This window comes from Zea mays, chromosome 9, assembly GCF_902167145.1.
Source record: "Zea mays cultivar B73 chromosome 9, Zm-B73-REFERENCE-NAM-5.0, whole genome shotgun sequence".
NCBI lineage: Eukaryota > Viridiplantae > Streptophyta > Magnoliopsida > Poales > Poaceae > Zea > Zea mays.
In genome coordinates, this window is record NC_050104.1 from 104,175,530 (window position 1) to 104,200,387 (window position 24,858).

At 47.5% G+C, this 24,858-nt stretch overlaps 1 protein-coding gene across 1 annotated transcript; it reads left to right on the top strand.

Moving 5' to 3' along the window:
* Positions 1 to 10,036: 10,036 nt before the first annotated feature.
* On the top strand, positions 10,037 to 23,181 carry LOC103638768 (Stromal processing peptidase chloroplastic). The gene is made up of 25 exons (XM_008661586.3): positions 10,037 to 10,352; positions 10,453 to 10,651; positions 11,413 to 11,642; positions 12,012 to 12,210; positions 12,470 to 12,517; positions 12,725 to 12,832; positions 12,994 to 13,182; positions 13,268 to 13,564; positions 13,857 to 13,958; positions 14,052 to 14,186; positions 15,689 to 15,913; positions 16,036 to 16,239; positions 16,379 to 16,549; positions 16,694 to 16,843; positions 17,061 to 17,198; positions 17,310 to 17,537; positions 17,673 to 17,825; positions 18,147 to 18,270; positions 18,382 to 18,499; positions 18,952 to 19,072; positions 19,143 to 19,223; positions 20,471 to 20,572; positions 21,178 to 21,328; positions 22,382 to 22,493; positions 22,579 to 23,181. Exons 1-24 carry the CDS (start codon positions 10,141 to 10,143, stop codon positions 22,462 to 22,464), a joined length of 3,768 nt encoding a protein of 1,255 aa, XP_008659808.1. The 5' UTR covers positions 10,037 to 10,140; the 3' UTR covers positions 22,465 to 22,493; positions 22,579 to 23,181.
* Positions 23,182 to 24,858: the final 1,677 nt, after the last annotated feature.

A 24,858-nucleotide genomic window follows, 5' to 3' on the forward strand; every position in this document is an offset into this window, starting at 1 on the left:
CACCACCGGCCAAGCCAGAAGGGAGCTGACGGAAAAGCCACGGCTACGGAAGGACAAGACCTCGGCTACCAGTCACCCGAGGGGTGCCTAAAGGACGTTTTCACCGGAGATTCTGACTCCAGCGATGATGGCGACCGTCGCAAGAAGCTGTATGTAATGTACGACGGAAGCTGGGAGCTCACCTCCCGCAGGAGTGTCAAGTCACTACGCTGGGAAGTTCTTTCGACGGTCCTAGGGGTCCCCAAAACCGCTTCGCACCAACGGTGGAGGGGCACCACCATCTCCTTCGGGGCATCCGACTGCCCCGACAACATGGCCGGGGCCGGCGTGCTGCCGCTCATCACCGCACCTGTTGTCGCCAACATGCGACTACATCACGTGTTGATCGACGGAGGGGTCGGCCTCAATGTTATCAGCCATGCAGCATTCAGACAGCTGCAGGTTCCGGGGTCACGGTTGGGGCCCTCTCGCCCGTTCTCCGGGGTGGGCCCGCAGCTCGTATATCCCCTCAGGAGCATAACACTCCTGGTTACATTTGAGACGGAAGAGAACTTCCGTACCAGAAATGTCCAGTTCGACATCGCGGAGGTCAACCTCCCTTTTAACACCATTATCGGGAGGTCGGCCCTGTACCGGTTCATGGCCATTGCCCATTACGGGTACTTGGTCCTCAAGATGTCATCCCCCGCTGGGATCCTCACTGTGCGGGGCGACCGCACCGCCGCACTAGCAGTCGTCGAGAAGCTACACACCCTGGCGGCCGAGATCGCTCGGCCGGACGATGGAAGAAGAGGCCCCAGTACCAGGGCGCCCTCCAAGGCACCGAAAATGCAGTCGTCCGGGGCAGGCGACGGACCCGCGAAGACCATCCAGGTCGGCGCGGACCCCTCCCAGACCACCCGCATCGCAGGGGACCTAGGGGGAAAATAGGAACTCGCGCTCGTCGCCTTCCTCCAAGCAAATGTCGATGTCTTCGCTTGGGAGCCGTCGCAGATGCCTAGGATCCCCAGGGAGGTGATCGAGCACCAGCTAAAGGTTTACCCAGATGCCAGGCCGGTAAGCCAGACGCCACAAAGACAGTCCATGGAACGACAGGACTTCATCCGAGAAGAGGTCCGGAAGCTGTTGCACGCTGGCTTTATTGAAGAGGTTCATCACCATGTGTGGTTGGCCAACCCAGTCATCGTGCCGAAGGCCAACGGGAAGCTTCGGATGTGCATCGACTACACCAGCCTGAATAAGGCATGCCCCAAGGACCCGTATCCACTGTCGCGTATAGATCAGATTGTGGACTCTACTTCGGGGTGCGACCTCTTGTCCTTCTTGGACGCTTACTCTGGTTTCCACCAAATCCGGATGGCTAAGGAGGATAGGAGGCATACCGCTTTTGTGACAGTAGATGGACTATACTGTTATGTTGTAATGCCCTACAGTCTGAGGAATGCCTTGCCAACTTTTGTTCGGGCGATGAGCAAGACCTTCCGGGACCTGATCTGGGATAAGGTGGAAATTTACGTCGATGACATCGTGGTCAAGACTAGGGAAGGGTCGGCTATAGTGGAAGACCTGACCCTGGTTTTCGGCAAGCTGCGGGCAACCCGCACCAAGCTAAACCCAGAGAAATGCATCTTCGGTGTCTCCGCAGGGAAGTTGCTGGGGTTCCTGGTTTCATACTGGGGCATTGAAGCTAACCCGGAGAAAATCAAGGTTATTGAGGTAATGAGGCCTCCCACCCGTATTAAGGACATCTAGCAGCTTACAGGGTCGCTAGCAGCCCTTAGCCGCTTCATTTTGAGGTTGGCTGAGAGAGCGCTGCCTTTCTTCAAGCTCCTGCGGAAATCAGGCCCATTTGCCTGGACCGAAGAGGCAGAACAAGCCTTTAAAGAATTGAAGCAGCACCTAGCTTCCCTGTCGATCCTGACTGCTCCAGAGCCGGAGGAACCGCTATACCTGTACATTGCGGCAGCTGCAGAAGCAATAAGCATGGTGTTAGTCGCCGAAAGAGAGGCACAAGAAGGACAAGAACTTGGAAACCTAGGAGCAGCTACAGAGACCCGGACTGTCCAGAAGCCGGTCTACTACATCAGTGAGGTCCTCCATGAAGCAAAGGCCAGGTACCTCGAGACGCACAAGCTCCTCTACGCTGTGTTGGTCGCATCCAGGAAGCTGCATCATTATTTCCAAGCACACAAGGTTGTGGTGATGACCTCCTTTCCGTTAAGGGCCATCCTCTACAACCCAAACGCCACTAGCAACATCGCCAAGTGGGCGGTAGAGCTCACCGAGTTCCAGCTGGACTTCCAACCCCGCCACGCCATCAAAAGTCAGGTCCTGGCCGACTTCATCGTAGAGTGGACTCCACCCCCGTGCACCCCCGGAGGCCCAGACCCCGCTCCGGACCCCACACCGGCGGAGCGCAGGGGTTCGATCTTCACCGAACCCCACTGGACGCTTTTCTTCGACAGATCCGCCCACCAATAGAGTGTTGGCGTAGGAGTGGTCCTCGCCGACCCAGGCGAAAACCAGCTGCAGTATGTGGTGCGACTTGAATTCAAGGCCACCAACAACATGCGCGGAGTATGAGGCGCTGATTTTCGGCCTATCTGCGGCCCTATCCCTGGGGGTACGCCAACTCCTCGTAAAGGGGGACTCTCAGCTTATCATCAAGCAGGTCCATAGAGAATGTAGCTGCAATGAGCCTAGACTCGCAGCTTACCTCCTCCATGTGAGGAAGCTGGAGAAGGATTTCACGACCCTGGAACTTCAACATGTTCCCCAAGCCGACAACTCAGCGACAGATGACCTCTCCTAGAGGGCATCAACTCGGGCACCCGTGCTCGAGGGTGCCTTCGAAAGACGGCTGCTGAGACCCACCGCCCAGCCGGCCGGACTGGACGAAGGGGGCGAGACCGGCACCTCGAAGTCGGCGGTCCCGGTGGCGTCCCAAGACCCACCAAAGGCTGTGTGCGCTCTAGGGGACTCTGCTGACCCTTTAGCGCCACAGTCGACAACTCAGAGCGGTCCCTATGCATGGATCTCCAAGATCCTGGACTACCTGAAGAAAAATATCCTTCCTGAAGACCATGTCTCCGCCGAGCGCATAGTGCGGTTGGCTAAGCGATACACGATGGTAGAAGGGGGTCTCTACCACCGTGGCGCCAACGGCATTCTCATGCGGTGCATCACCCAGGAAGAGGGATGTGAGTTACTCACGGAGATCCATGGAGGGGAGTGTGGAAGTCATTCTTCATCCCGCACGCTGGTCGGTTAGGCCTTCCGGCATGGTTTTTATTGGCCAACTGCCCTCCAGGATGTGACCGAGCTAGTAAAGTCCTGTGAAGCGTGCCAGTACCATGCGAAGCAAATACACACACTAGCTCAGGCTCTGCAAATGATCCCGCCCTCCTGGTCGTTCGCCGTATGGGGGGTGGATATCCTAGGTCCATTTCCTAGGGCCGTCGGCGGGTACCGGTACCTCTTTGTCGCCATTGACAAGTTCACCAAGTGGCCAGAAGCCACCCCTGTGGTCAGCATCACCCAGGGCGCTGCTGTCGCTTTCCTCAAGTCGATCGTCTGCAGATTCGGGGTCCCAAGTCATATCATTACAGACAACGGGACCCAGTTTACAAGCTGGGTCTTCCAGGAGTACTGTGAAGGCATCGTCACCCGGCTCTGCTTCGCATCTGTGGCCCATCCCAGGAGCAACGGACAAGTGGAGAGAGCAAATGCAGAGATCCTCAGGGGACTCAAGACGCGTACCTATGACTGCTTAAAGAAGCATGGCGCAAATTGGGTCAGCGAGATGCCCTCCGTGCTATGGGGGAACCGAACCACACCCAGCCGAGCCACCGGGGAGACCCCATTCTTCCTGGTCTACGGGGCCGAAGCCTACCTTCCCCCAGAAATCCTTATGGGCTCCCTGCGAGCCCAGTCGTTCGATGAGTCTGCGCAGGAACATCTACGACGCGAGGATGTGGACTTCATCGACGAGCACAGGTGGCGAGCAACAGTCCGAAATGCACGGTACAACCAGGCGCTCAGGCGCTACCACCAGCAGTTCGTGCATAGTAGGAAGTTTGAAGTCGGGGACCTGGTTCTAAGGCGAGTCCTGAACCGAGAAGGGCTCCACAAGCTCTCTCCCAGCTGGGAAGGACCCTTCAAGGTGACAGAAATATGTCGCCCCGGGTGCGTCCGCCTCGCCCAAGATAACGGAGTACCTCTCCCCAACCCCTGGAATATAGAGCATCTCCGTAAGTTTTTCCCATAAAAAAAGAATTGCGGGATCGGTCTCTTTCCTTGTAGCTAAGAAGCGCATTTATATGCATCAACCGGAGAGGTCCGCCCTCAATACACCCGGTCTGTTGGCCTACACTAGTGTATATCAGTTATAAGGAAGGGGCTCGACCCACAGAACTGTTTTTATGTTGGTTTTATTTCTAATTTTACAACCATTACTATCTCACCACCCAGGCAGTCTCCCTCCCTGGCTGGTATAGCGACATCCGAATTGAATAGCCAGACCCGGCAACCAGACAATGGGGTGGTTTGGGGCCGTAAGGCCGCTTGGTATGGTCAAGTACCGCAAGACTACACGCCCCACCGCCCTGTAGCCGATCCTGTTGCGTGAATCAAAGGATAAGAAATACCAGCTAGCGGACCATATGGACGCGCTGCTAAAAAACCTGGCCTAGGCCATGTGCAGGTGCCACCTTAAGAGTCCTGGCATCCGGCCCCGACATGTCGAGGCCATATCCCAGGGGCCAAGTACCAGGGGAGAGGCTAGCAACAATGCACACAACAGAGAAAAAATAGCATGCAGATAAGTTGTAATGTCACTGATAAGTAGTACCTAAAGAGTATCTTACAAAATCAAAGACATATTGCAACCCGCTCCCCAGCGGAACCCTCGTTTTTCTCCATGTAGGCCTGGCTACTCATCGTCAGCAGGATCCCGCTGGAAGCGCCCGACCACCGCGTCCACAACATCCTATACACCCTCCCAGGCAGCATCTTCAGTGTCGGCCACCGGACCCGCAATTACTAGCCCCAAGGAGATGGCCGGGTCATGGTTCCGGAAGCATGTCAAGACGTACTCGATGGCCGACCGATAGAGTCTGCTGCCCTCAGCCTCCAAGCGGACGCCAAGAATCTGATCCAGACGTCGGAGGCGGTCAGCAACGGAATCCAGTATCGGGAGCGCGTCGGAGATGGACGCCGGCTACACCAATGCCAGGATGGGACTCATCCCCAATGGCACTAGCGTCGTGCTTGCCTCGCCAGCCCAGGCGGCGATGCGCTGAGCCCCGGCGTCAAGTGTCTTCCTCATCACCTCCACCGCCTGGGGGCCCGAGGCCGTCTGTGTCGCCTGCGCTGCCTGGAACTGGCGGACCTACTCCTCCAGTGTCCACACTTTCCCCTCTAGAGGTTTCCCTTTCTCATCTGCCTCGAGCTCAAGCTCATCCAGCAGCTTGTTCCGCCTTGCCCACATCTCCTCCCTGAAGGCGAGGTCCTCCTCCTGCCAAGTGAGGTCAGTTGTTCATTTCGTCAGGGAAGCTTCCCTCGCCTTGAGGTTTCCCTCAGCGCGAGCAATGGCGCTGGCCTTGTCGGCAAGTTCCTGCTGCAGCTTCTGCAGCTTCGCCTCAGTCGTAGCTTGCTTGTCCCGTTGTTTCTTTAGCACTGCATTATAAGCTTTCAACTTATCATGGAGCACTGTGACGGCCTCCTCCTTTTGGTCTAGGTGTTCTTTCTTCTTGACCAAGCTTTTCTCCTTCCGGGTCACCTCCTCCTCTCGGTCAGACACCTTCCGGATGTCCTCCTTGAAGTCCTCACGCTGTTGCTCAAGCTCGGCCTGCTCCGATGCGAATTGGCAGGACGCCGCCTTAATGCGCCTCTCCAGTTGGGAGCACCAGTCGCCAAGGCGCTGGTGCTCGGTCTCGAGCGCCTTCCACTCTCACCAGATAGCCGCCTCAGTTTCCTCGAGGGCCTGGTGAGCGCGAGTCAGCACCTGAGGGAGGGGAGTCAGCGTCGCTCCAGGTTCGACACCAGACCGGAGCGGGCGCCCAAGAATAACCTCCGGACCCTCCGGAGTTGACGGAGGGACAGAGCTGGACGCGTCCCCACGCCTACCACCGACGGTATCGCCTCCGTTGGGTCTGTAACTGCCGTTGGCGACGCCGCCACTTCTAGACCCTCAGCTGGAACTTGGGAACCCGAAGGCGTTGCCTCGACGGTGACAGGCGGATCCTGGGGGCCCGATGGCGCCACCTCAGCACCAGCGTCATCCTGCACGGTAGGGGCAAACGCAACTGGAACCTCCTCGGGCGCCGCTGATGGTGGGCTTGGCGCCGACGCTGATGGGGCTGCGGTAGCTGGTGACGGATCGCCGACAACATTCCCAGCAGATGTATGCTGACGGGAACCAGACCCACCAGCGGGCATGGCGGTCGATGGGGAAGGAGCATCCACGGTAGCCGCAGACGGATCGCCGGCGACGTTCCCAGCAGGCGTGTGCCAATGGGAACCAGACCCCCCGGTGGGCATAGCGGCCGGCGGGGAAGGAGCGTCCACGGATGCCAAAGAAGAGGAGGCCCTGACAGGCAAAGGGCGGATCAAGACCTGTCGACATAAGAGCTACGCTCGAGCGAACATTGGGAGAGCCTAAGCTTACTTGGGACCGTGAACCTTCCAGTGGCCTTGGAAGCGGGGCACACGTTGTCGTTGCTGCTACTGCCGCCCCTGCTGCTATTGCTGCCACTGCCCCCGGTGTGATGGCGGTCGGTCTGACACATGCGGCGATGGTGGTGGTATCTGATCTGAAGATGGTGGCGGCGGAGGGCTCGCGCCCCTCTGCCCGTCCTGGACCTGAGGTTCGGCCTCCTTAGTCCCACCAGCTGTCTTCTGACGCTTCTGGGGAGAGCCAGAATCTCGGGGTAGATCCGAAACAAAGGACCCATTGGCGCGGCGCAGTCGGTGTCGCCTTACTTCCTCTGACCTCCCAGCGGCGTCTGGAGTGGAGGAGCTGCTTGCGGGCCCCTTGCCCTTGTCCGAGGGACTGGGGACTGCAGAAGGAACTCTGGGGGCCACATCAGCTGGCTGGGGGCCGCTGGCCGGTGCACCAAGAATGTGGATCCCCCGGTAAGGGTCCCGACCACCAGTCTGGCGGACCGCCACACCACTCTCATCAAGGGTTGGCAGTCTGGCCAGCACCGCTGACCGCAGCCCTGGATTGTCGCAGAGCGGCGAAATGCCCTGAGGAGGCATCAAGGATTCAGGGATAAAAGCCTCGCCAGCGACCCCCTCACCAAAATTTCCAACTCCTCCTAGGTCAGATCAGTCCCGGGCTCGCGCTGGATCCTACCAATGTCGCTGGGGCCAGTAAACCAGCAATACAGACGCGACCTCCCCTACAGCGGCATGACTCGGTGCTTCAGGAAATCCCCGAGTATGTGCATTGAGGTCAGGCCACCAACCGCCAGTTCCCTAATCCTGTCCAGGACGGGCTCGAACTCCAGCACGAGGCTTGGTTTTACCCTCCATTGCTTCCGCTCGAGGCTGGGACCGTCACTCGGAAGAGCAAGGCGGTCGCTGACCTTAGCACTGGCGATCACCCAGTCACTTCGCCAGTTCTCCCACCTCACACCGCCAAGGGAGGCGATGAAGGTCACTGTCGGATCTGGCCTTGACTGGAAGTAGTAGGCCCCGAGGTGATCTTTGCCCTTCCCAGACCTCACCAGCACGAAAAACTGGCGGAAAAGGGAAGTGCAAGCCGCCACTCCCACAAACATCTCACGGAAATGGACAAAGATGGCCACCTGGAGGATGGAGTGGGGTGTGAGGTGCTGGAGTTGAAGCCCGAACTCCTCCAGCAGCAGCAGGAAGAACGGCGAAATCGACAGCGCCAACCCGCAGAAGAGGTAGGGAACGAAGAGCACAAACTCCCCGGTGGCGAGATCACCGAGGGGAGTAGTGCCGCCCCGGATCCTCCCGACAAACGCAGACGTGCCCCATCCAAGCAGGCGACACACTGAGTCGAGCGCCTCCTCGATCTGGTAGCGATCAGGACGAACCAGCGTGGCCATGGCGACCACGGCGGCGAAAGACTAGGGAGCACGAACGCGGAGGGACGTGGAAGGCTTGGAGGCGAAAGGGAAGAGCAGTTGGGGAAAATGCGAAAGCGAAACCACTGCGCGCAGAAGACCCCCTTTTTCAAGAAAGGGCTCCCCGCGCACCCTGGAGAAATCCGCTTGGCGCACACCTAGCGCCCGAACAACTCAGTCGCTGACAGAGGGGCCCGAACCCACAAGTCACGTGGCTGAGGCGCTGGCCTCCATGCGTAGGAGAGGCAAACCGCCGCGCTCGCTCCCATGTCGCCTCGGGGCCACCGCCGGAGGATATTCTCAACATAGGCGAGGCCAGCAGAGCACCCCACGCATGCGGGGCACGACCGAACCGCCATGCGTGGGGGCCACGCGCCGGTCGACCGCGAAAACCGGCACGACGATTGGTGTGGCCAGTAGCAAGCTGACAGCATGCGCGCGCTGGGTTAGTACGGCGCGCGCTAAGAAGATGCCCTAGTCACGCTATGCTTACGCAGGATACATGTTTTGGCCCCACCTACAGGCTCGCACCCTCCCCTGAGGTGGGCCCCGAGGCCACTGTCGGTACCTCGAGACAGGGGTACCCCCTTCTGTAGTATGAAGACGCTGTACCCGTACGACACCCCCAGGTCACACGAGGAGTAGCGCCCGACCCCACCACATGGGCAGGGCTAGGAGCACCACGTGGCAAGGAAAGATAAGACTCCCCAGGGTGCATTGATAGGTCCGGACCTCCGCGGAAGGACACCGGACCCCTGTACGAATGGGTCCGGAGCTCCCAAGAGGGCATGCTGGGTCCCTCGGGTAAGCCCCAGGTCCCTCCGAGTAAGGACCGGGCCTTGGCAAGGCTGACCAGTCTGTTGGCGAACAGTGCGCCCGTTCCGAGCGGCACACTGTACTCATCATCCCTTCTGCAAGAAGCTTCCCCTGCACGCCGAGGATACAGAGATCTCGGGCGTCAGGACACAAGAAGATTGCCTCGGCAACAAACATTAGTGGCTCCAAGCGCTATATTCTTTATGTCCCTGAGCCCACATGTCGGGGCCCAGCACTTTTGTGCATGCCCCCTTCAGCTATAAAAGGGGAGGCATGCGACGCTACACAGGAGAGTCCTTTAAGATCACACCTAGACTCGCAAGCTCATACAAGCTCACAAGCAATACATCTCATAGTGGAGTAGGGTATTAAGCTCCGGCGGCCCGAACCACTCTAAATCCTTGTGTGTTCTTGAGTTCTTCCCGTTTATTCCAACTGTCAAGCAAAACGCCTAAGCCCCCTCATCTTAGGATTTAGGGTGTGTGCACTCCGCCATCCGGCCGGAGATTTACTCTCTGACAGAATACATTGTTATCTTTTCGACAATAGAGATAAAAGTGAGTATTTAAATTGTTAGGGAAAATTTAATATTTTAGAATAAATATGTATAAAATTTGATGCCGGTCTCTTCTTATGTTATCAAGCACACTATTATAAATAAGAATAGAATCCTGCATAAATTGTCTTATCCAATATTTGCTATGTACAACAAAAAAGTGAAAAAAATATAAATACGTATTTGTATCCGAATTTTATTTTTCATTTAAGAAGTTATATAATAAATTTAAGATTTATCTTTTATAAATCTTAAAAGCTCAATACTAAAGACAAGGATACGATTTTATGTAGCAGTTTCAAGAAAAAATAAAAAATAAATATTTAAATAAGTATCCGTTTTGATGCTACATGACAAGACCCGAAGGATGGCCGGCCACTCATCGGTCATCACATCACAAGTCTGAAATATCTCGGTGGTCACGCTGAACACAATCCTCACTCCAAAAGCGCGCAGAAAACCCCAAGCCCAAACCCAGGCCACGACCACAACCTACAGTACAACTCGGCAGCACCGCCAGCCCGAGCCACGATATTTGCGCTGCGCCTCGCCTCCGCGAAGCAACGCGGACGCCGTGCCTTGCATTTCCCTTTCACAAAACCAAAATCCAAAACAAAGAGGAGAGCGTCCTCCTATCCTCCCCTTCCCCTCCCCCGCGGCCATCTCACCCCGATGGCCTCGGCCCCCTTCCCGCCAGTCGCGGCGTCGGCGGCCTCCGCGCCGCCGCGCCTGGCCCCGCGCCACCCCTTCGCTGCTGCCGCAGCCGCGCGCCGCTCCTCGCTCTCGTTCCGCCCCGCCGCGCGCCGGCCCGTTCTCCCGCTCCGCTCCTCCGCGGTCGCGGCTAACACCCTCCGCTGCACGCACCGCCGCGCCGTCTCATCCAGGCCCGTGCTTCCGACCGTGCCGGTTCCAATTTGTTGGGTCTATCGGTGGGCTCGCGTCGCCCCTCCGCTCGCTCTCATCGCCGTATTGCGTGCCTCGCAGGTCGAGGAGACGCGCGCAAGAACTCGGCGCGGCGCCCGCGTTGGCTGCGTCGACCTGGGGCGTCGGCGAGGAGAAGGGCGGTTGCCTCTCGTGCTTCCCCAAGAGTAGGCGGGGCAGGTCGGGGCTCGCGAGGTTCGCGCCGTGCGCGCTCCCGCACGCGTCGGGACTATCGTTTCGCAGCCGGTTGAGCGGGTCCAAGGTTCGTTCTCATCTGTTGCTTTGGATCGACAGCTGAAGTGAATTGTCAGATTAGGAATCATGATGCCGATTTCCTTAGTTTTGGATTGAGACATTGAGTGCGATAAGGACTAAAGAGGTGCTTAGTGCCTTACTTCCATGGCTACCTTTTCTTTGCTTGCATGCCAATCGTGTGTGATGGATGCAACGGGCATATCGTCAGTTCAGAACAATAAATGCACATATTCGGATTGGAATATCTGTCCTCGGCAGTACAACATTAAGTGGTAGAACCGTGCCTTTTCTTATCATAAAACAAATTAAGGTTCTCCCCATCTCTGGAATCTACAGAAGGAGCAATCACATTTGTTTTTGAATATCTGGTAGCCTAATCGTTCAATGAACATCAAAATTCGAACTTAGTGAGAGGTCTTGTGCAGTAGTACCAAGTATCATATCATTGTAACAAGCATCAATTTGCCAGGATAGTTTTCATATCTCATCAGTATCTTGATGGTGCAGCTCAACCATTCTTGTTGTATTGATAGTGTTATTTAGTTTCTAGGGCTGTCATATGTTCGTTCCAAATTCCGATGCACTTACTCCTGTATTTTTTAGAAAGATTAGAAGGAGTGTTTTTGCTAAAAAATTAAGGAAACAACAAGGTTACATTGTGCTCCAGAATATAATCTGATCTCATGTCCATGTCATCTTTGTGTCCTTTTAAGGGCCCTGTAGAATGTGGACATCCTTTTGCTAAATCAATTCTTTGATAATTTTCAGGTCAAGCCTAGCCATATATTGCACGCCGCTGGACCTGATGAACCACATGTTGCAAGTCCAACATGGTCTGATACTTCCCTTGATACACGTGACATGGATCATGCTATTAGTAAGGAGGAGCTTGAAGATGTTCTCAACACTCCGCTTCCTGAGCATCCGAAGCTAATTCGTGGTCAATTGAAGAATGGACTTCGGTATCTTATCTTACCAAATAAAGTTCCAGCAAACAGGTTAGAAAATCTTTTTTCTGCTCACATCTGTTAGTTTTTATATATGGCAAAGGACTTCCTCTGTACAATTTCACCCTTGATTTCCATACAATGATTGGAACTTTGATGGTTTTCTGTACTTTTTAATTTGATTGGAGTTACTTGAAAGTTGACAACTATGGGTGGAGTCTTTAACATCTGAACTAATGTGAGGTGTTTATTTGATTTGTTGAACATCAGAACTGTGTAATAGTAAATAAATCAAGCGACAAATATTATCCTGATGCCCATTTCATGCTAAATTTCATGCAACTGTGAAGCAACCAAACATTGTTATGATATACGTGTAGAATTTGTATATTATTATGGTTTCATCTAGCTATTTTGCAGGTTTGAGGCTCACATGGAAGTTCATGTTGGATCAATTGATGAGGAGGAGGATGAGCAAGGAATTGCCCATATGATTGAACATGTCGCGTTTCTTGGCAGTAAAAAACGTGAAAAACTTTTGGGGACAGGTGCGAGGTCTAATGCGTATACAGACTTCCACCATACGGTGTTCCATATCCACTCTCCAACTAAAACAAAGGTCTTTACTTTTCTGTCCTTATTTCTTTGTGGAACTTATCAGTGTCTATTTCCAATTTGGAAATAAGCTTATGATAATTTGTATTTGGTGAAGCCCAAATTTGTTTTCTTGTTTAGTTGTCCTTGGAAAAAATCATACGTAAATGGACTGAATGTATTTGTTGACTGTGAAACTATAATTTTTAGAACTTATGATCCTAGTTAGATGTGTTCCATTGTGATATTTAATGTTTACATATAAGCTTGTCTTCTATCTGCAGGAATATGGTGAAGACTTACTCCCTTCTGTGCTGGATGCATTGAATGAGGTAAAGTGTTTCTAAATAGCATTCCTTTTTGGAGCGATCATCTGGAAAATGTCGATTTTAGTCATTTTTATGATTATTTTGAAATCCGCATGTCCAATCAATACGTGGGATTTTAGGTCACCGTTGCCAAGGTGTTTGGAAATCTTTATAACAAATTTTTTATACTGTGTCACAGAATATAACATATCTGACGATCTATTTTTCCAGATAGCTTTTCATCCAAAGTTTTCTTCATCTCGTGTTGAGAAGGAGAGAAGAGCAATTCTTTCTGAGCTCCAGATGATGAACACGATAGAGTATCGTGTTGATTGCCAGGCAAGGGAACTGTTTACACTGACCTAGTTTTCTTTTGTTTTACCCATATGTGACTTCATTTGAGACGGGCTATATCCTTATCACTCCTTAAGATTTGTGCTAAATTGATTAATGTATGAGGGCGCCATTTTGGTATGCTAATTATAATTTGTTTGCTGCAGTTGTTGCAACATCTGCACTCAGAAAACAAACTGAGCAACAGATTTCCTATTGGACTTGAAGAGCAAATACAGAAATGGGATCCGGAGAAGATCCGTAGATTTCACGAACGTTGGTACTACCCTGCTAATGCCACTTTATATCTGGTGGGGGAAATTGATGATATTCCTAGAGCTGTGCGGGAAATAGAGGTAATCAGAAAATACGTCAAAGTGTTTTGATATTTTTGGCAGTCTCTAGGGTCACGTAGTAATGGTTTGCCTTGTTGCAATGCAGGCTGTATTTGAACACACTCTTTCAGAAAATGAAGGAAACCCTGTACCGAGCACTAGTCCATTTGGTGCTATGGCAAGCCTTTTTGCACCAAAACTCCCAAGTGGCTTTACTACAAACCTAACTGGTGAAAAATCACCTGCCACAGATAAAATAAAGCCTGTAAAAAGGGAAAGACAAGCAGTTAGACCACCTGTAGAGCATAAGTGGTCCCTTCCTGAAGTTGCTCAGGACGCCAAACCCCCAGCAATTTTTCAGCATGAGTTGATTCAGAGTTTCTCTATCAACATGTTCTGTAAGGTATGCTCAAGTTTCATTTCTTCTATTCGTAAGTGATGATTGTGTGGCTAAAATGTAATTCAATATGTTTTATTAGTAGTTCCTGCAACTTTATTTTGGGATTAACAAACCGGATCAGCCTTTGGACTAATGTCTGCAAGTTTGATGTCTTTTGCATCTTCATTAGCTATGTCATACTTCATATGAACGATGGTGCTTGCTGAAATTGATAAACTTCTATAATATTTGAATAGGATATACTTTATAAAATGCAATGGTTGCATATCCCTAATGTTGCTTTGCATTTGGACAGATACCTGTTAGCAAAGTTCAGACCTACAAGGACCTGCGTAGTGTACTCATGAAAAGGATATTTTTGTCTGCCCTACATTTTCGAATCAATACAAGATACAAGGTTTGTGATTATTCATAAACCTTGATTGTTTCCAGTTGCATCTGAGTTTTTTTGTTATAACTGAATGAATTGTTTCATGTGGGCTCTATACAGAGCTCAAATCCTCCTTTTACTTCAGTTGAGCTGGACCACAGTGACTCTGGAAGGGAAGGGTGCACTGTCACTACTCTTACTGTAACGGCTGAACCCCAAAATTGGAGAAGTGCCATCAAAGTTGCTGTTCATGAGGTTTGTTTTCCAAATCTTATTGTAGTTCATTGCATTTTATTAATTTTTGGTCACAAAATGTGTATAGGAAGTCTACAACAACAACAACAACAAAGCCTTTTTTGTCCCAAGCACGTTGGGGTAGGCTAGAGATGAAACCCCGTATGAAAACCTCAGAGCTCAACCCCCAAAGAAAAAAAAGGGGAAACAAAGGCAAAGGAGAACCGAAAAACGACGAAACGGGGAAACACATAAAAGAGATAAAACCCACAAGAACCAGCAAGATCTAAATGGGCACAAGAAAAGATCAAACGATTAAAGAGGAAAAGTGAAACTATAAATCAAGGTTCTGGCACGTGAATTGCACACTTCCACCCCTTCCTATCCACGGCGAGCTCTTTATCAATATTCCACTCCTTCAGGTCCCTTTTCACAGCCTCTGTCCACGTCAAGGTTGGTCGACCTCTACCTCTCTTCACATTCTCGGGACGCCTAATTATTCCGATATGCACTGGTGCCTCATCAGATCTTCGTTGGATATGTCCAAACCATCTCAAACGATGTTGCATAAGCTTCTCCTCAATTGGCGCCACTCCTACTCTCTCTCGTATATCATCATTCCGGACTCGGTCTCTCCTTGTATAGGAAGTCTTTGACTGCAAAAAAATGTTTAGCAATTGAAGCTTTGATCTAGTTTGATACTAGATAAACCTATTTAATTATTTATTCCGAGATCATATGATGAAAGTCTTGGCAACTTTTACCATTTTGTTTCGTTAGTGCATGTATAGTTCCTGCTTCTTTCTGCATAAGTAAATCAATTTAGGAACTAAGAATTTTGATGGCGAAAAGAGAACAAGGAATGCAATGGATGATTTTAACCAAGATTATGCCAGCTTGAGACAGACCTGACTCCAGCCAATGAGCCAATCCTAGTCTATGAACCCGTGCCCAGCTAAAAAAGTTCACTAATTCAACCTACTGCTGGATATTTTGCAAGCCCAGTTGTGGATTAGCCTAATACTGCAACATGGTACAATCCCAACATGGGACTCAACCTATCCCAAACCTTCCTTAAGAATATCTTGACCGATGAGTAACTGGTGCTTAGCCTAGCCCAAGACTGAATTAGACTCAAGAACACCTAAACCATGTTTGAACCAGGTCAAATTCTCTCCTAAATCATGCTTTGCTTCCCTCTAGTGATATTCCAAATTCAAGGGACTTCAACTGATGTATGAGTATTACTTGGTAATGGAGCAATGACCACCATCTAATTTTATCATTGTGGTGCTATAGCTTAATTGGTTTTACATTCAGTTCTATATATACAATAGAAATAAAATGCATTCTGCACAATGGCTTGACCTATATTTTTTTGAAATGAACCGGCAGGAGAGCTGCCTGTTATACTAAAAAGCAGAGAAACCTGATAGGCACTGTCAGAGGCTTGACCTATATTTGCACTAGTGACAATTTCATGTGTTTTGTTCTTTTTGCAACATATCTTTGTGCTATTTCAGGTGCGAAGGCTGAAAGAATTTGGTGTTACAATGGGAGAAATGACCCGTTACATGGATGCACTGATAAAAGATAGTGAACAGCTTGCTATGATGATTGACAGTGTTCCCTCAGTTGACAACTTGGACTTCATCATGGAGAGTGATGCACTTGGCCACACTGTCATGGATCAGTTGCAGGGACATGAAAGTTTGCTTGCAGTAGCTGAAACTGTCACCCTTGAAGAGGTATTATCATTATTATTATTTTTGTATTTGTACAAGCTGCTGTAGGAATGATGGCACCACTCCAATTACCCTGCAAAAGGACTACCATTTATGATACTATAATACACGCCTACCATACATAGGTCAATACTGTTGGTGCGGAAGTATTGGAATTCATTTCAGATTTTGGAAAACCCAATGCTCCCCTTCCTGCTGCTATTGTGGCATGTGTACCCAAAAAGGTACATGTTGATGACATAGGTGAAACTGAATTTGAGATATATCCAGAAGAAATCACTGAGGCTATCAAGGCAGGTCTTGAGGAACCTATTTACCCAGAGCCTGAGGTACGTTGGTCAGTTTTAATGTCTCTTGGTTTTGAGGTTCTTTTGGCACCTCTGTTAAAAACTGAAATAGGATACTTCCAAGCAGCATGACTTTCTTGGGTTCTGTGCTGCTGATTGACTACTTCTATGCTTATTGCAGCTTGAGGTGCCAAAGGAATTGATCACTCAATCAAAGCTCGATGAACTGAAATTGCAACACAATCCATCATTTGTTCCTTTAACCAAAGAGGAGAATGCGGTGAAAGTGTTTGACAGTGAAACTGGTATATCACAACGCCGTCTTTCTAACGGAATTTCCATCAACTACAAGGTAATTCCTCAATTGTTTTGTTTGCCTGTTGTTATTTAGTGGATAGAAGAATTTTTTTACATTCATGTTCCTATTTGCATGTAGTTAGGCTTATTTTCGTTTTCCTTACAGCCTTACTAAAAATTTGCTCTATGATATCATTAGATTACACAAAATGAAGCTAGGGTTGGTGTCATGCGGCTCATAGTAGGGGGAGGGAGAGCGACAGAAGATTCTGAATCAAAGGGATCTGTCATTGTTGGTGTTCGTTCCCTGAGTGAAGGTGGCTGTGTTGGTAACTTTTCTAGGGAACAGGTATATTCTACTCATGGGATCTAACTTCTATCATGATACTGTACTTCATCCTTACTTATATTATATATCTCTATGCAAAAACTAATACCCCCTCTAGACACAAAGGAAGAGATGTTTTGGTTACCTTTCATCTTCTAAATCTGAATGCTAATATTTGTTCAGTAGTGCTTATTGGCTGTTTTCATACTTCGTAGAAGTTCATGGATATTAATTTCAGGTTGAACTTTTCTGCGTCAATAACCTTATCAACTGCTCACTGGAATCAAATGAGGAATTCATATTTATGGAATTTAGATTTGCTTTAAGAGACAATGGCATGCGTGCTGCTTTCCAACTCCTTCATATGGTCCTTGAGGTATGCCTTCTGATTTTACTACATAATACTCCCCTGCCATGTTGTAGGGAGCTAGTTTTCTCCAAACAAAGGATGTCTACCACTTTTAACATTTTCGCTTTTGTATTACAGCATAATGTATGGCTAGAAGATGCATTTGATAGAGCAATCCAGTTATATTTGTCTTACTATCGCTCTATCCCCAAAAGTTTGGAACGTTCTACAGCTCATAAGCTTATGTTAGCCATGCTAAACCATGATGAAAGGTTTGTAGAGCCATCGCCACATTCACTGCAGAAGTTGACTCTTCAGTCAGTTAAAGATGCTGTCATGAACCAGTTTGTGGGTAGCAACATGGAGGTTTGTGAATTGCTTTTTCCTCGTATTTCTTCACTTTTCTCTTCAAATGTTCTTATTGCACCTATACTTGCTCCAACATATGTTCAATTAATAACTTTCTTTGTTCATTTAATTTTGTATCACTTCACTTTTCAGGTCAGCATTGTTGGTGATTTCACTGAAGAAGAAGTAGAATCTTGTGTTCTTGATTATCTTGGGACTGTGAGGGCTTCAAGTTCTCCAACCATAGAGGAGCGTATTGAAAAGATTTCCTTTCGACCATTTCCATCAGATGTTCATTTCCAGCAAGTATGAAGTCTCCTGTGTCATCCATTATCCATTTTTCATAAGTGTTTCTACTTCCATTGTTTTCTTTTGCTACAACAACACAAGAGATCGTCACATTTTCATTACAATACTGATGTTAGATGATGCATTGATGTGTCAGTACATTGTCGTTAGCATATTCATTGATTGAAGCGTTGATGAGGCATGGAAAGATACATGCTTAAGGATTTTGATTTTCTCGTTATAATTTTGAACCATAACTCTCAAATCATTTTGGCATCTTCCATTTATGATGCTTGTGCTTTGAAGACATGTTTGTTGATTGTGCTGCTGCTTCACCAGGTATACATAAAGGACACAGACGAGAGAGCCTGTGCATATATTGCAGGCCCTGCTCCTAACCGTTGGGGGTTCGCTACTGAAGGAAATGACCTATTTAATGTCATTCAGAGATCTGACGCTGATGGTATCTCCAATTTGATATGTGCTAGGCTTGTAATTAGTCACGTAGTTGATTAAATGTAAAAGCCAAACCTGTTTTTAGTATGTTGGCTTATATTTTGTCGTGCCATTGCAGCAGAAATATCTGAACCAGTAAGCTTGGATCTAACAGGGAAGAGACACATCAATGTTCGCAGCCACCCTCTTTTCTTTGGCATCACTTTGAGTCTGCTTGCTGAAATTATCAATTCTAGGTAAAAACATTTCTATATCTTTCTTCTGTAGATTATTACAATGCTTCTTCAAATATGATAAAGACCATAGTTTGCATATCATCTATGCATCTTTGATAGATGAGCATATTAATATTGAAGCCTTGTTCATATATATTAATAGCTGTGGTTTGTTACTTACCTTACCTGAATTTGCTCATATATATTGAAGCCTTGTTCATTTCATCCTTAAACCATGGGGATTGAGGAGGATTTTGACTTGTAGGGCAGTTAACCCCCCTCAGTCCTTCCAACCCCTTTGGTTTGGGGGCAAAACGAACAGGGCCTAAATGTGCACATGCCAGCCATACCATTGACCATTCTTGACTAGAAGATCACATTATAGATAGTGTTCGTGGTGATTGATAGTTTTGTTGTGTATTTAGCTGGCAAACCTAACATAATATGCATATGCTACAATGTTTTGTCGCCAGGCTATTTACAACAGTTCGAGATTCCATGGGATTAACATATGATGTTTCTTTTGAATTGAACCTTTTTGACAAATTGGATCTTGGTTGGTATGTGATCGCAGTCACTTCAACTCCAAGCAAGGTATTTTTGTCCTATTGAATTCAAGTATTTTGCGTGCTTCCTTTGATAATACATCTATCTTTAATTTCAGGTCCATAAAGCTGTTGATGCCTGCAAAGGTGTTCTGAGAGGATTGCATAGTAGCCGAATTGTGGAAAGGGAGCTCGATCGGGTTAGTCAAACTTGACCTTCTAATTATGTAGTTCATACCACATAACCAGTATGTGTGAGATCGGTATGTGATAGATTGCTGTGTTTATTCCTAATGTAACGGGCCTTGGCCTAGCCCATGTACTCTCTCTATATACTAAGCCTACTCTAATCAGGGTTAGGGTTTCTATTCTATCCAACATGGTATCTAGCCATTTTTTCCTTTCCCTCTACCTCTCCTCCTAGCTGCTCGCCTTCTCTGTTCCTGGCCGCCGGCTGCCCCGCAACCATGGACTGCGGCGGTTCCTCTCCCTCCCTCTTTCTTTTCCCTCTCCCTCCCCTCCTCCCCGCTCCTGCCTGCCTGCCGGCTGCTCTGCAATCATGAACGGTGGCAGTTCCCCTCCCTCCTTGCACCCGCTTGGATAACGACCATTTGGGCCGAGTCGGCCTAGGCCCTCACGACGGCAGCCACGCCTTCCGTGCCCCCACCGAGCATCGACGTACCGGTGTCTTTCTCCGCCATCACCGGTGTCTCTCCGCGCCATTCGCGTCGTTTGTCGCACCGACCCCACCTACTCCCGTGGCACTCGGTCCCGACTTTGTGCACCCCTACCTCGATGTCTCCACCGCCCACTCCACTTTGGCGGCTGCCCTCGCCACTGCCAAGGCCATTGTGGCCGTTGTCCGGGACTGTGAGCGTTGTGGCCTTCACCTGGGATCACGAGTGCACCGTGGCGGATGCCCTCGTTTCTAAACTGGCTGAGGCCGAGCGTCACCTCCTCGGCTCCTCCACCATGTGTGCTTAGGCTTTTTCCCAACCCATTGTTTCTTGTTACGATATCCAAAGTTGCCACATCATATGTTACTATAGAAGATAGAAGATATAGTTGTCCTAATGTGTAGTATTGTGTTGTTTCGTAGTCCCCACCCTAATTAAATGCTAGATGTGTACAAGAGTATGAATTGTGGGTCACTTAGATAGTTTAATTTTCAATGCCTATGATCTGTTGCCTGAGTGGTATCTCCCTCAACATCTAAATGCATTTCTATCCTACATGACTTGTATTAAATGAGTATGCCACGATGCACTGGGAATAGCCTTATAGATACTATGGTGTGAATCAATATATTAATATTACATTTGTGCATATTATTTCTTTGTGTAATTTCTTAAATATTTTTTTGGTTGAATACACATATTGAAAATTTCATAGATCAAGATACAGCGTTTAGCTTTATAGTGTATTGAACTTAAAATACATCTTTCAGGCAAAGAGGACACTGTTGATGAAACATGAAGCTGAGACGAAGACAAACGCCTACTGGCTTGGTTTGCTTGCCCATCTACAATCTTCATCTGTACCAAGAAAGGTGAAATTCAATTGATGTTTATCATGTCATTTTCAAGAACAAAGGACCAATCTTTTCTTGCTTTGGCACTATTTTAAGCATGTCAGGAACTCATGATAAAGAATTTTGTGACCTCTGAACTCATGTTCATGCTAATCTTGCTAGATTACTGTTAATCTTGAATAGTTTTTGAACTTTGGAAAACCTGCAAAAATGATTCCATCTTGGGGGCATGCTGACAAAATACACTCCCTCCGTCCCAAAAGAATGCACATCTTGTTTTTTGAGTCAAACTTTTCTAAGTTTGATAAAATCATAAAATATATACAAAAGGTACTAATATTCATGATGTGTAGTAAGTATCATTATATTAATCATGGAATATTTTTTGTAATACATTTATTTTGAGATATTAATATACAAAAGGTACTAATATTCATAGATTGTGGATGATGTTAGGTAGTTGCTATTTTTTTTGTTGGAATTTTGGGCACTCTAACCATTATATATCATTAATGGTGGAGCTCTTCTGTTCTGCATATTATCCTTAATTTACTAATTTTATTTAATATCTCCTTTTTTATAATTTATTGTCCCAATATCATTCATGTGTTCAACAAATGCAGGATGTATCATGCATCAAGGAATTGACGACATTATATGAAAATGCAACGATTGAGGATCTGTATATTGCATATGAGCACCTGAAAGTTGACGATTCTTCTTTGTTTGCTTGCATTGGGATTGCTGGCGCTGAATCTGGTGAAGATACAAACGGTAATAAGCTACTGATGCTAATTCAACTTTAAATTTTATTTCCTGGACTGGGCTTAACTTTTAATAAATTGCTACTATATATCAAACTATATATGATCACATATTCACATGAGGACAGTGGTATTGCGGGTGGGTGTTGTAAGGATTACTTGTCCCATGTATTTATCACTTGAGCAAAACCAGTATCCCCTCCAGTCCCCCAAAAGAGTGCACTTCTAGATCTGGTTAAGTCAAACTATTTGAAGTTTGACTAAATTTATAAATAGTATCAACAATTATGATTCCAAATAGGGGTATACTATGAAAATATATTCCATGATAAATCTAATGACACTTAAAACTCGGCCGGGAGGGAAAGACCGCCCTCCCGGTATTAAGTTAAGAAGGGACCAAAACATGGTCTCGGCCGAGAAAACCCCTGAACCCTGACCCCCATCACTAACGGGTCAATTAATTGCTCACTCTGCAACGGCCCAGTCGGAGGGTGACGTGCAGGATTCCGATCCCTCAGAGTGGGCGGGGCACAACGAGGGGATTTTTTTAACCAAGCCCGAAATTCTTCCCCGAGGGGGATCGAACCTAGGATCTGACCTAGAGGTGCTACTCGAAAGCCTTAACCATTACACTAGAGGTCCTACTATAAAAAATGTTAGTGGCCAAAAGTGAAGATTGTTTGGCTCAGCACTGTAGCTAGAAGCACACTTTTTTACGGAGTTAGTACTTCATTGTATGCGTATTACTCCCCCTGTCCCAGATTAAAATTCATTTGGATTCATACAATAATTGATGTATGTGTTTTATATGTGTCTACTGTCTAGATTCATCATCATTCATTTGGATATAGTCATATAGACATAAAAACCAAGAGCTAAAGTGAATAATAATTTGGGACGGAAGGAGTATTTTATATCATTAGGGTTACGGCATTTTCCCATGGAAATGTAGAAGCATGCCTATCAATCGAGACTGGGGTTTGGGCTTATTTATTGTTAGTCAGTATTATGTTATGTACTTCTGTCTGTTGATTTTATCCATGTTTTTTTGGAACCGCAGATGACGAGCCTGATGTGGATCTTCATGGCATGGGTCCCATGGGAGGCCGGGGTCTTTCAACAATGACCAGACCAACCACATGATCACCATTGGGATGGCCAACCCTTCCAAGGTGAGATATTAAACGCTGTGTGTTACTGCACCGTGGACAAGTTGTGCTGAAACCTTCTACTCGAAATGGTTGTGGATCTTTATAGGGATTAACCTTGCTCCCCAAGACAGGGAGTCACATGGCCCTAGGAGACTGCATGTTGACTGTCGTTTCCCAGCAAAACTGTTTAAAGATAATTCAAGCATTTGATCTGGATCTGGAAGACTATTATATCCTGAGCCACAACCAAAAGCTTGGTGGCTGCATTTTTTCCCCGAGGAGCGTTGAGTTAATGACTCAGCAAGGTCGTGAAAAAGAATTTATTGTTTGAGGTCATGTAGCTTCACATGTACAGTAAAAGCAGGTTGGTTCTTGCATACAGTTGTTGTAACTAGTGCGTTCAGGGCATTGAAGATAGGATGACAGTAGATCACAGACGTTGCTGGGCTGCGAATAGCGTAAGGCATCTGCTGTAACTGTAACGAAATAATGAAGCGCAGTGTCAGGACCCTGGATAGATGGCAAGTGGGTGGCATGTGTGCCTATAAAAAGGGAGAACGTATAGACCAAGGGATATGAAAGAACCATTTGAACAAACTAAATCCTCTCTACCTTTCCATTACTGTTATCTCTTCATAATCTCTCCTCTCATGTATCCTGTTTCTCTACCTTCTAGAACAATTTGGCTATCAGATATCAAATTAGATCGTCTTCCTCGCTGCTATCTCCTTCTTCAACCCTTCTTCTACCTGAACATCTCTCTTCTCTCCGATATTCCCTTCTGTGGCGCTAACACGCAGGCATGTAACATTTTTGTGTTATTCTTTTGATCAAATATTTATAGCCTTTGTTACTAAAGATAAACAGATCGACGGTTGTGATATTGCAGCCAGGTCATGATTCTTGCTACCGCTGTGTGGCGATTGTAACATTTGGGGTTAATTTGGTGACAAGGGGATCCCGGGAGGACTGGAGAGGATTGAGGGGGAAATGAACTAATTTCCCCTTCAATCCCCTCCGATCTTCCCGGGATCCCGGATCACCAAATCAGCCCTTGGTGTGCTAGAATTAGAGCTGTGCTGATTGTTCATAGTAATTGGGCTGCATTATGTGGTCATTTGTAATCGTAAATCCGGTATCAAAGCTGCCCTTGCAATTAGCAAGGTTTTTGTCTATCGATTCATTATGGCAACGCCGAACAGACGTGCGAAGAAATCTTGTGAAGATCACATCGTTTTTGTTTGATAAGTACTGATGCTCTACAACGTATAGGACTCGGCCTTAGGGCTAGTTTGAGAACTTAAATCCCCTCCACAATTGGAGGGGATTGAAGGAGTATTTACCGATGTGCTACAACGTATAGGGCTCAACCTTATAGCTAGTTTGAAAATGATTAGTTTAGGAACTCAAAATTTCCTTTGGAATTGGAGGGACCGGGAGTATTTGAGTTTTCAAACTAGCGCATTATCAGAGCATGGTGCCGAAGAGTAGAGCTATAATGGCGGTGAAGAAAAACCGGACAGCATTGTACTGTGGGTTCCTCCAGCAGGACAGGTTTGCTTTCAGAGGCACGCCAGGCATTGTGCCAAAAAAGACAGTGAGTGCCTGGTGAAGAAGTAGAGATCCGCTTGAACCTGCTGCTGCTGGCGGAGTACTCAGTTCATGTATCAAGACCTTGTTCCTCCTGTATTTTTTTTTAAAAAATTAAACATTACAGGTGCTGCTACGATTTACATTCCTTTCTGCAAATTCAACTAATTCACCTCACATTGTTAGTTGCAGCCTTGCAGGTCATAGTAGCAACCAGCTAGAAAACCAAATACAAACAGAAAAACAAAACTACGACTCTACAAGTAGCATATGTACACATATACTGGTAGGACAGCAGTCAGCAGGTTACTGACTGGTAGAGTTCAGGATTCTTGTATAAGCCACTGAAATCAACTCCTAGCACAAATTCTCGTTTAACTGTTGTCACTTCTTGCATCCAGGTTGCTAGATTATAGCTATAGTTGAATTTGTCAATCCCTTCATTTTTTCTGAACAAAATTGAAGATTATTAGATTTTGAAACAGAAGCGTAGAATCGTTTGAATTCTTTTAAGCCATATTTTACCTCAAAATACCTAAGCATTTCTAAGTTTCTGAGTTTTTAGTTCATTTTTTGTACATCTTTGGATTATGATCATAGTATACTCGTACTAGTCAGTACTCCTGGCCTAAAGACCCACTAATGCCCTTTAGGATCTCCAATTTATCTTCTAGAACTTGTGCTTTCATTTCCTAAGGTTTTGCATCAACATTTTTTTTTCTTATACACTTATAGTTCAGGAAAAAGAGAAAAATTATTGTTAAAAAGTTACAACTATTTGCTCAGTCCTATATAA

What these genes read in the sequence shown, in the direction of transcription:
- LOC103638768 (XM_008661586.3), top strand. Translation starts at nt 10,141, where the DNA reads ATGGCCTCGGCCCCCTTCCCGCCAGTCGCGGCGTCGGCGGCCTCCGCG. An exon ending in GAATTTCCATCAACTACAAG is followed by an intron (nt 16,550 to 16,693) that starts GTAATTCCTCAA and finishes TGATATCATTAG; the next exon opens with ATTACACAAAATGAAGCTAG. An exon ending in TCAGAGATCTGACGCTGATG is followed by an intron (nt 18,271 to 18,381) that starts GTATCTCCAATT and finishes GTGCCATTGCAG; the next exon opens with CAGAAATATCTGAACCAGTA.